General features: G+C 46.3%; 1 protein-coding gene across 1 annotated transcript; it reads right to left on the bottom strand.

Annotated features, from left to right (window-relative positions):
* Positions 1–1,012: 1,012 nt before the first annotated feature.
* LOC122542725 (trafficking protein particle complex subunit 6b-like) lies at positions 1,013–10,327 on the bottom strand. Its single transcript, XM_043680701.2, has 6 exons — positions 10,151–10,327; positions 7,511–7,578; positions 5,327–5,444; positions 4,516–4,599; positions 3,439–3,532; positions 1,013–2,100 (listed from the first exon to the last, which is right to left on the bottom strand). Exons 1-6 carry the CDS (start codon positions 10,235–10,237, stop codon positions 2,069–2,071), a joined length of 483 nt encoding a protein of 160 aa, XP_043536636.1. The 5' UTR covers positions 10,238–10,327; the 3' UTR covers positions 1,013–2,068.
* Between the last annotated feature and the right edge of the window lie 721 nt (positions 10,328–11,048).

Genomic DNA, 11,048 nt, shown 5'->3' with positions numbered 1-11,048 from the left:
TGGAGGGTTCCCAGACAGAAGATGAGGCGCTCTTCCTCCAACTGTCGTGTTGCTATGATCTGGCGATGGATCACTAATATTTTCCAACAAGCAAAATAAATCATTCTTCACAAGATGGTGATTAAGAATATATGGAAATAAATAGCAGGACAAGACTTCTAAATATCAGAGGCAGTGGCAAAACGACTGGGTTCATAGGTCAGGGATCCAGGCTAATGCTCCGTGGAAACAGGTTCAAATCTCACCACAGCAAAAGGTGATATTTAGATTAATTTGATAAAAATCTAGAATTGAAAACTCTCAGTTTTAGTAATCATGACAGTATCACTGAATATTGTACAAGTCCATCTAGTTCAATCATGCCCTGCAGGGAGTGAAAGCTACCATCCTGATCTGGTCTGACCTAAACAGGATTCCAGACCCAAAGTAAAAACAGAAATTGCTGGAAAAGCTAAGCAGGTCTGGCAGCATCAGATGGAGGGATCATTCAACCTGAAACCTTAACTCGGATTTCTCTCCTCATCTCTCTTCACAAATAATTTGACCATACAATTGTCCGTCCTGTCCTCTGATGAACACACTAATCTATCCTATACAAAGCTTTGAATGAAAGTGGCGTTTCTTCATGTGAGCAAGGCAGACAATTCAATCATTGGTGAACTGTCAGTCAGGTAAGGGCAGAACACTTGAGATCAGAAAGAGTCACAGATGGAGTAGGACTAAGAGTGTGCTGTTGGAGGGCGAGTGCTGAAGGAGCGCCGCACTGTTAAGGCAGGTGTTGTGTTAAAAGTTCAAGAGTACTGTTCAACTAGAATGCCATTTCCTAGGTCTTGGCAGTCATATCACCACCAAACAACCAATTCATCCATTCATGATAGCACTGATCATGGGATCTTGCTTTGTTGATCAGCATTAAGAAATTCTCAATAAAGATATCATTCAAGTCTCTACATCATTTGGAAGTTGCAATTTTTTTCACTTGTACAATAAATCATTCACAACAATCTGTGGCTCACTTTATGGAGATGCATTTAATCAAAAACTTGGCAGGTGCATGAACTCATACAGTGACTGCTTTCAGTAGAAAATCAGACAAAACAGAATGGTAGTGGGAGGTGAAGAGCCATTGGCATTGAGTAAATCACTCACACAATGGAAAAACAAAATAAGCAAAGTACTTGGGCTCCTTTGGTACAACTTACTAATGGCTCCCTTTTTTGGATGTGACCATTTTTTGGTTTAAAACTTCAAACACATCCCCAAAGTGTAGATCCAGGTCCTGCTGCTTTCCTGGCTTTTCAATCTGTTGCATCAATAATGAAAGCAGGGCCAAATTGGAAGGTCAGTGACTAAACAAAATGACCCCAGCTACAATCCTCCCTGCAAAGCATTTACACCTCACCTGATGGCCCCAGACCTGCCATAAGCCCACATGTTTGAGATGATCACATAAAACATGTCACAAGCTATGACCTTCAGAACATAACTGGACTGTCTAAGGCTACTCCCATATCTTGTGAAGCATCAGGGCAGCATTCACACAGAGTCCGAGAAACCACAACAGACTCCATCTCACATGCTCTAACTGGTTAAAGAGAGAATGCCAAACAAAACGAGGACGAATTGTCACTATATTTTGAAATGGAAAAGCAATGGTGGCGTCCAAAAAGATTCCATCTTTTTGAATCCAGTGCAGGCAGGTCATTCATCACCCCATCTATGCATAAATAGGTAGTGGACTGAGATGGATAGACAAGGAAGAGACGGAACCTTCAGAGAACAAATGCTCAGTAAAAATTTCCCGTGAGATCATACTTCAGTAACACACTGCAATTTCATGGTGATCCCAAACGTGGCCAGTCCAAGCAAGTGCCCAGTGTTTAACCTTCACCAGTTCAGAAACTTTGGCTGATTCTAATTCCCATCACTAACGCATTGAGAAACAACTAATGCATCTCCTGGAACACACAATAACAGAGAGGGCAAGGCATAAGTTCTCCTTTCTGTCGAAGTTTCAGCTTCACTCTCATCTCTGCGTTCTTCAAACCCCAACAGGGACATCACGGTCCTAGCATTTCTGCATTATAATGTGAAATTTACCTGAAATACAAAGGAAATAAAGTAATAGAAACTGCATACTAAGCAGAGCAGGGAATGAAAATGGGGTTGGTGGGTGCAAGGATTTGAAGTCGCAGTTTGAGGAAGCATGATATCAATCAATGGCAGAACACACTCAAGTGGCCTGCTCATGCTCCCTTTCTCATATGTTTATGTAAATCAGGGCAGGGCAGAGAGTGAGAGCACTACACACAGACAGAAAGCACACAAGATATACATTGGATGCAGAAAATGAGTGGGAATCAACACGGGGCCATACTGGTCTGGTGGATAGTGACATGGTTAGCCTACTTTGCATGAGGCCTCACGGTCAAACACAAATGATGGCTGGTACTAGCTCACACCTGAATGTGTCTGGGATGGATAGTGTGAAAACGTTAATCTAAAGGAGCTGGCTGGGTATGAGGTGAACAAAATGGATGATGACTATTAGCTAAATATTCACTGCAATCCTCAGGAGCTAAAGAACAGGCAGCTAAAGGAAATAAGAAAATGTCTGATTATAGTAGGTAAGAGCACCACCTAGTGTTGCTGGAGATTCCTGCCACAGTCTCCAGCTCCTGCAGGCTTTACACACCACTTCCCAAAAATACTTCAGAACCCAGTGGCCCACTTTTGCTCAGTTTGTGCTAGCTTGTAACCTGGAATTACCCTGTTTAAACAACTCTCTATTTTCTTTTTTAAATGCTATGTAATTCCTATTGTGAAGGACTCTCTGCTTTCTGACTGCAATCTGTGATAGGAGTGGGCTTCCTGCTGATTTTACAGCCACTGTTGCCATAGCTTCCTACGTGGACAAGGTGAAACCACTTACTGACAACATGACTTATCTACCAACTACGAAAAGGCACTTTTACCATAGCACTAGCAACCCTGGCTTATTTTGTCACCAAGGAGTCTTCAGTCTATGGCTGTGGCAACACAGAGGGGTTCAACTGAAATAAGGAGTTCACAATGTGGGCAGAATCACAGACACACACCCTTGTCCTGTCATCGTGTGGGGGAAATCACAGACACACACCCCTCCCATCCTCATGTAGGGGAATCACAGACACACTCTTATCCCGTCATAACGTAGGGGAAATCAGACGCAGCCTAATGCCCTATCACCGTTTATGGAAATCACAGGCCCTTGTCCTGTTTCCATGTGGGGGAAATGACAGACTAAAGTTGTCAGTGTGGGTAAACTGCAGACACAGACCAATGCCCCAACAGAGCAGTGTTCTGAGAACAGGTTTTCAATGAGATTGTATGGAAGGAAATGGTGGGATAGGAACATTAATCAGTGCAACCTCTCCCCTCCAGTCGTATCCCACTTACATGCTGGCATTACTGAAACCTCTGCAGTAACTGTGCTGTCGATGCCCAGGTTGGATAAAGCCCCTCTTACGAGCCCACAGGTGAATGCTAGGAACTTAAAAAAGAAACACAGGCATTCAGAATATAATTAAACAGATGCACAGTTGTCTAATTACATTCCACCCTCCCTACAATAATTTTCTCTGTTGTTTTTCAAATCATTATTGTTTTGCATATGAATGTTGCACCACAAAGTACACATTCATTTAATCTTTTTTCACAATGGAGGAAGTATTGGCTAGTTCACTGCGACAAATCCGAAACCTTATCTTCCGACAACGCCCAGAGAGCTTCAAATTCATTAACGTTCACCGGAAAAGGCAGATGGGCATCAACTTAACAGGTCCAGTCAAGGAACGTTCCCCGATCAGTGCAACGCTCCCACAGTGATTTTCTTTATTCTATCAGCGACTGTTGGCATTGTTGGTAAGGCCCACATTTATTACCCATCCCTGTTTACACTTGAACTGAGCAGTGCATTTTCCCAAATGGCTTATGACTTACTAAACAGCAATCATCACTTTATACAGAGCAGCATGTCACCAGTGCTAAGATCAAAAGAAACTTTATGAGACAATTTAACCCATCTTTGAGATTTGGACTTTTTATCCTATCTATATTCTTTCATCACTCATAATGTATGTCAAACCATTTGTCTTAATCAAGTGTGTATACATTTGTGATTTTTGTAGTAGTATAGTTTAAGTGACATAATAATGGATTAGAAATCTTTCCCTTAGTCTTTCGTTAAAGTTACATTACAATAAAGTGTGTTTTTTTACGTTACTGATGAAACCTGGTGTGAATTGCTTTTGTTCTAGACAGCAGTCAATCAGGCTAGTGGTTTAATTGGGATTTTATAATTTTGTGACAATTTGTGGAGCAGTGAGACACAATTATTGGCATAGCCTTGCTGGAGAAGTCATAAGTTTTATGTTCACATTTATATAAATGGAGGGGTAATCAACAACTACAAAACATATTTTCTCCTTCACACTTTTAATAACCAGAAGGAACACCTATCAAAGGGGTCGATACCTTTGGTGCTTCCTCCAAGTACTGCTTCCCATTGGAGACTGGAGTGAGAAGGCGAAAACGATTGTCCTGAAGTACATAGGTTCCCTGAGAGAAACAAAGCACAAATGAATCATGAGATAACAACCTAGTGGTATTATCATTGGACTGTTAATCTAAAGATCCAGGTAATATCCTGGGAACACTGATTCAAATCGCTCCATGGTAGATAGTGGAATTTGAATTCAACAAAAATTTGGAATTCAAAGTCAAATGATGACCTTGAGTTGACTGTCAGGAAAAACACATCAAGTTCACTTTAGGGAAGGAAACTTCCATCCTTATCCGGTCTGGCCTACATACAACTCCAGACCCATTGCAATGTGGTGGACTCTTAACTGCCCTCTGGGCAATTAGGGATGGACAATAAATGCTGGCCTGGCCAACTATGCCCACAACTGTGAAAGAATAGATCATCATTCCTGATGAAGGGCTTTTGCCCGAAACATCGATTATCCTGCTCCTCGGATGCTGCCTGACCTGCTGTGCTTTTATAGCACCTCTCTAATCTAGACACTTAAAAAAAAAAATCACCACCCAGTTCATTTCACCCAATGCCTTGGTAAAAAGGCCAAAATTTCTCCTCACTCCTTTCATTTAGAAATTGCCTCACTCCCAAAAGAACTAAACCCTCCCTTTATAAAATGCTTATTCCTCAATAGGAGTGTGACACACCCCCATATAAACACTTTTCTACGACAACCCAATTCCATCTTGATAACCTTCCTTCTCCAGCTAATGTCAAAATAAAAACTTTGTATGAGGCTCCACTCACCTGATGGTTTGTTCGTAGGTTGTCAATCTGTTTCCTGAAGAGGTTGGTCCAAAACTCCTTACAGATAAATTTCATAATGTCCAGCTCATCTTTGAAGGATGGTGTCTCTTTGGTGAACCTACAACAATAATCCGCATGCAGATAACAGTGAACATTTGAATTCTCTTTACCATAGCGACAATACTGAAGCAACACCAGGTTATAGTCCATCAGGTCTATTTGGAGGCACTAGCTTTCGAAGCGCTGCTTCAACCTGTTGGACTATAACCTGATGTTGTATGATTTTTAACTTTGTCCACACCAGACCAACACCGGCTCCTCCAAATCATGGATACTGAAGCAGCTCATGTAAATATGCCGCAAGACCTAGATCACACCCAAGCTTGGGCTGAGAAGTGCCTATCACACTTTGATGTTCAATGGCATTACCTCCACTGAACTGTGCACTATAAATATCCAGGGGGTTATCACAGACCAGAACAATTATACATAAATACAGTGGCTAAATGAGCAGGTCAGAGGCTGGCAGTTCTATTACAAGTAACTCACTTTGCTAACTCCTTAATGCTGTCTATTATATACAGTGCACAAATCAAGAGTGCGATGGAATAGTCCCTACTTTCCTGGATGACTGCAGCTCCATCAACACTCAAGAACCACCATCCAGGATAAAGCATCTCACTTGTTTGGCAACTCATCCACTATCTTCCACATCACTGCCAACACACAATGATAACACCAGGTACCATCTAGAAGATGCACTACAGTAACCTCACGAACAGCAGTGTGGGTGCTCCTACACCTCAAGGACTGCAGTGATTCAAGAAAGTAGTCACCATCATCTACTCCACATCTTGGGAAATAAATGCTGACTTAACCAGTGACATTCACATCCCATGAAAGAATAACTGAAATGGCAGCCAAGTCACATAAGGATATAGGAGCAAAACTTGGTCAACGAAGTTGGTTCTAAGGCATGTCTTCAGTGAGATCAGGTAGAAATAGTTAAGTTTTAAGAGGTAATCCCATAGGTTTAGAGCTCACACAACTGATGGCGTGATTGTCACTGATGATGGGATAAAAATGGAGGCTGCACAAGAAGTCATCATTACACGGAGTGCAGAGAACTCAGACAACTGTTAGACTGATTGAGCACATGTGAATTATGTCCCAGGGATCCTACAACACCCATCTGAAGCAACAGCTGTTCTGATTGGCTTCATGGAAATTACTGAATGTTCAACTGCTGCGGAGAATCAGCGGACTCAACATTAAACCTGGAAATCATCCTGTTCTGGTGACTCAATCGCTGACACTGGGTGATCAATGGTGTTTTCGGGTTAATGCTGAATATTTTTTTTCTGGAGGAGTTAGGATACAAGTTTTGGCTACATAGTTATTCTGTAGATCAGAAGTGCTCATTGCTGGAAAGATTTGATGCTATGACAGAAAGAGATAAAACAGAGACAAGGTTTGAAGGTAGCACAATGGGAAAGACAAGATGAGGCTGGTAACACGAACCTGCAGAGAATCATCATATACAACAGCAACAGGAATTGTGACATGCTCGCTGACTGACAACAAGCTATAAAATGGCTTGGTTAAGGCCATAAGCTTTGAGTCATATTTATCAGAAAACAAAATGACTGGAAACAAATGTCACAACAAAAAAAAAATCACATTAAAATCATGTTCAATTCAAGACAATGGCCTTTCGGCCCACCAATTCTGCGCCAAATCTGATTCTTATTTAGACCTGCTACTTACTGCCCATGCACAGTTTGTATTGCACTGTGTGCCTCCCATTCACGTGTCTATCAAGGTATGCTTTAAACATTGCTAACGTGTCTCTGCTTCCACCATCTCCACTGGCAGTGCATTCCATGCACCCACCCTGTTCTGTTCATTCTTTGCATCAATACACGTTACTAAGGTCAATGCCAGAGTTTGTTGTGAGGTCGAACCTCCTAAAACCGTGGTTAGGTAGCAAAGGCAAATCGTACCAGCATCAGCGAATAAGAGGAACATTCTCTGCAGCAGTGAATCTGAGGCAGGTCTGATCAAAATGCATTGCATAGCAGGGAGACAGGATGGTCTTACCAGGTCATTTCAGAATAACTAATCATTGTCTCTACTGCACTGTAATGTAACATCAGCAGATCCATGAGGCACGTGGTCACTAACCTCTCGATTAAACCTTGTCCTGCCCGAAAACCCATCCCTTCCAATGTGGAAATGGATTTCCCATGTTCCTGTTGGCAGAAACAATGGAGTTTAACAAATGCAGCACAGCCTCAGCTCTACTTTAGTCACATACAGTGTCATATGTTTCAGAAAAAAAATGATTAAATTCTTCTATATAAATCCATATCAGCCTTGAACTTATTAAAAAGATCTCATTCAGATGAACTAACCTTTTCAACTCAAGCAACTACAGACCAGATCTATACAACTGGTCTTCATAGCGGAACTATTTTAGCAGAGATACTATTCAGGTGAAAGCATACTACAGGCCCTCCAAGGGGAATATCTCCTTGATGAGGTGTGGTGCCCAAGGCAGCTGAGACTCTCAGAACTGAAAAAGTTCTTCCTTCTGACTCTGGGATCCAAACCTCACAATGTTTACTCATCGACACCAGGAAAGTAGGAATACCTACTTCCACAGTAAAAGATCTGTAAGAATCAATCAGAATAAATGCATTTTTACAGCACAGCACGAAAAGGTCACCACAGGGTCAGAAACCTTGTTATGGAGAACTGAGTTTGCAATATATGCTTAGTTTATCATCATTTTATGTATAGGGCTTATTTCAGTATAGGTATAGGTAAATGTAAGGGTTTATTTATGATACATTTGAAGTACATCAAGATTAGATTAATTTTAAGATAATTTACAATACATTTAGGTTTTAGTTAAGTGTATTATCAAGTTTATTTATGGCTATATGGAGTTATTTGTAGTTTGTGTTAGTATATCTGGATTGCATTATAGTATATTTGGGTTTTTTTTAAATGTGTCAATCTTAAGGTATTTAGGCTACATTCAGGGTTAAATCAGGTCTTATTCATTTTTAAGTAAATTAAGAGAGTGTCTATGGTCTATTTTATGGTGTAGGGTTTATTGAGGTGATACACATGAGTGCAGTGCTGGAAAACCACAGTCGTTCAGGCAGCATCTGAGGATACTCAGGAGGCACTTTGTCAGATGCGGTACGGTAGCTCAGTGGTTAGCAATGCTACCTCACAGTGCCAGAAATCTGGGTTTGATTCCAGCCTCAGGCAACTGTGTGGAGTTTGCACATTCTCCCCGTGTCTATGTGGGTTTCCTCTGGGTGCTCTGGTTTCCTCCCACAGTCCAAAGATGCGCAGGTTAGGTGAATTGGCCATGCTAAATTGCCCATTGCGTTCAGTGATATGTAGGTTAGGTGCATTCATCAGGGGGAAATGTAGAGTGATGGGGGGAATGGGTCTGGGCGGGTTACACTTCAGAGGGTTGGTGCAGACTTGCTGGGTCGAAGGGCCTGTTTCCACACTGTAGAGACTCTGGTATATTTGTATAATATTTAGGATACTATTTTGGACCTAATTCAGGGTGTATATCCCCATATCTGGGGTATATTTAGCGTACATTATATTTGGGTGATATCCAGTCTCCTCTCCAGTGCCGGGTATATTTCAGTGATATGCAGTCTCTCCCCCCCACACGGCCCCGGGCCCGGGTATATTTGGGGGTTATCCCGCCCCCCCGGACCTGGGTATATTTGGGGGTCATTCCCCCCCCCCCGGGCCCGGGTATATTTGGGGGTCATTCCCCCCCCCCCCCCCCCGGGCCCGGGTATATTTGGGGGTCATTCCCCCCCCCGGGCCCGGGTATATTGGGGGGGGGACACCCCCTGGCCCCGGGTATATTTGGGGGTTATCCCCCCCCCCCCCCCGGGCCCGGGTATATTTGGGGGTCATTCCCCCCCCCTGGCCCCGGGTATATTTGGGGGTTATCCCCCCGGGCCCGGGTTTATTTGGGGGTCATTCCCCCCCCACCCCCCCGGGCCCGGGTATATTTGGGGGTTACCCCCCCGGGCCCGGGTATATTTGGGGGTCATTCCCCCCCCACCCCCCCGGGCCCGGGTATATTTGGGGGTCATTCCCCCCCCACCCCCCCGGGCCCGGGTATATTTGGGGGTTACCCCCCCGGGCCCGGGTATATTTGGGGGTCATTCCCCCCCCACCCCCCCGGGCCCGGGTATATTTGGGGGTCATTCCCCCCCCACCCCCCCGGGCCCGGGTATATTTGGGGGTCATTCCCCCCCCACCCCCCCGGGCCCGGGTATATTTGGGGGTCATTCCCCCCCCAACCCCCCGGGCCCGGGTATATTTGGGGGTCATTCCCCCCCCAACCCCCCGGGCCCGGGTATATTTGGGGGTCATTCCCCCCCCAACCCCCCGGGCCCGGGTATATTTGGGGGTCATTCCCCCCCCACCCCCCCGGGCCCGGGTATATTTGGGGGTCATTCCCCCCCCAACCCCCCGGGCCCGGGTATATTTGGAGGTCATTCCCCCCCCACCCCCCCGGGCCCGGGTATATTTGGGGGTCATTCCCCCCCCACCCCCCCGGGCCCGGGTATATTTGGGGGTCATTCCCCCCCCGGCCCCGGGCATATTTGGGGGTCATTCCCCCCCTCCCCCGGGCCCGGGTATATTTGGGGGTCATTCCCCCCCCCAACCCCCCGGGCCCGGGTATATTTGGGGGTCATTCCCCCCCCGGCCCCGGGTATATTGGGGGGGGGGACACCCCTCTCATCCCCCACCCCCCAGGCCCGGGGTTACCGTGTCTCCGCTCTCGGGCTCTGAGTAAACCTGCGCCACCATCTCCAGGTGCAGCAACTCGAACAGAACCGCGTCTCCCATCACCATCACACCGAGGCTCGGGGCCTAGTGCGGGTGCGGGCCTGGGCTCGGGTGTTAGCTGAGGCCCGAGCGGTGGGTGCGGGGCGGGGAGGGGAGGGGCGGGGCTGACCAGAGGGAGGGGGCGGGGCTGACCAGAGGGAGGGGGCGGGGCTGACCAGAGGGAGGGGGCGGGGAGAAGGGGCGGGGTTGACCCGCGGGGGGGGGGCCTGACCCGCTGGTGGGAGGGGCTGACCCGCGGGGGAGGGGGGTGTCGCGAGGTGGGGCCGGTCTCCGGGTGGGTGGCCGCCGTTTCCTTTCCCGGAGTGAGCCCAGGCCGTGACGTCAGCGGCCCGTCATTCCCCCCCCCCCCGGGATACACACATCCCGGGGGTCACCCCATAACCCCGTGGGATGGGGAGGGGAGGGGAGGGGGAGGGTGTGGAGTGAATCCGGGCCCTCCCAGGGACACACACTGACCTCCCGGGGGGGGGGGGGGGGGGGTTTGCTGTCCGGGATCACATTCAGGTAGCGGCTCATGGTCGGCCACCCGCCATAAATCCCCATTTATATAAATTACTCAAATATCTCCCACCCCCTGAATACACCCACAATAAATCACTAAATAATCCCCACAACCTCCCCAATAACACCCCGCCACATGGTGGAATTTGAATTTTTGGAAGAATTGAAGAGTCTCAGGGTGACCCTGAACATTGTCAATTGCTGGAAAAATCCATCAGATTCACTCATGGCCTTTAGGGAAAGAAACTGCCTCCTTTACCTGGTCTGGTCTACATGTGACTCCAGACCCACAGCTGTGTGGTTGACTCACAACTGT

The sequence above is a fragment of the Chiloscyllium plagiosum genome, unplaced genomic scaffold, assembly GCF_037043375.1.
Source record: "Chiloscyllium plagiosum isolate Xiang-an unplaced genomic scaffold, Cpla_swu_hap1 HiC_scaffold_47, whole genome shotgun sequence".
Lineage (NCBI taxonomy): Eukaryota > Metazoa > Chordata > Chondrichthyes > Orectolobiformes > Hemiscylliidae > Chiloscyllium > Chiloscyllium plagiosum.
This window is presented reverse-complemented; position numbering and strand designations above follow the sequence as displayed.

Excerpts from the sequence above, each read along its gene's own strand:
- LOC122542725 (XM_043680701.2), bottom strand. The coding sequence starts at position 10,237 with ATGGTGATGGGAGACGCGGTTCTGTTCGAGTTGCTGCACCTGGAGATG. Across the intron at positions 7,579-10,150 it reads AGCCCGAGAGCGGAGACACG|GAACATGGGAAATCCATTTC; the intron begins GTAACCCCGGGC and ends TTCTGCCAACAG. Across the intron at positions 4,600-5,326 it reads ACCTACGAACAAACCATCAG|GGAACCTATGTACTTCAGGA; the intron begins GTGAGTGGAGCC and ends TGTTTCTCTCAG.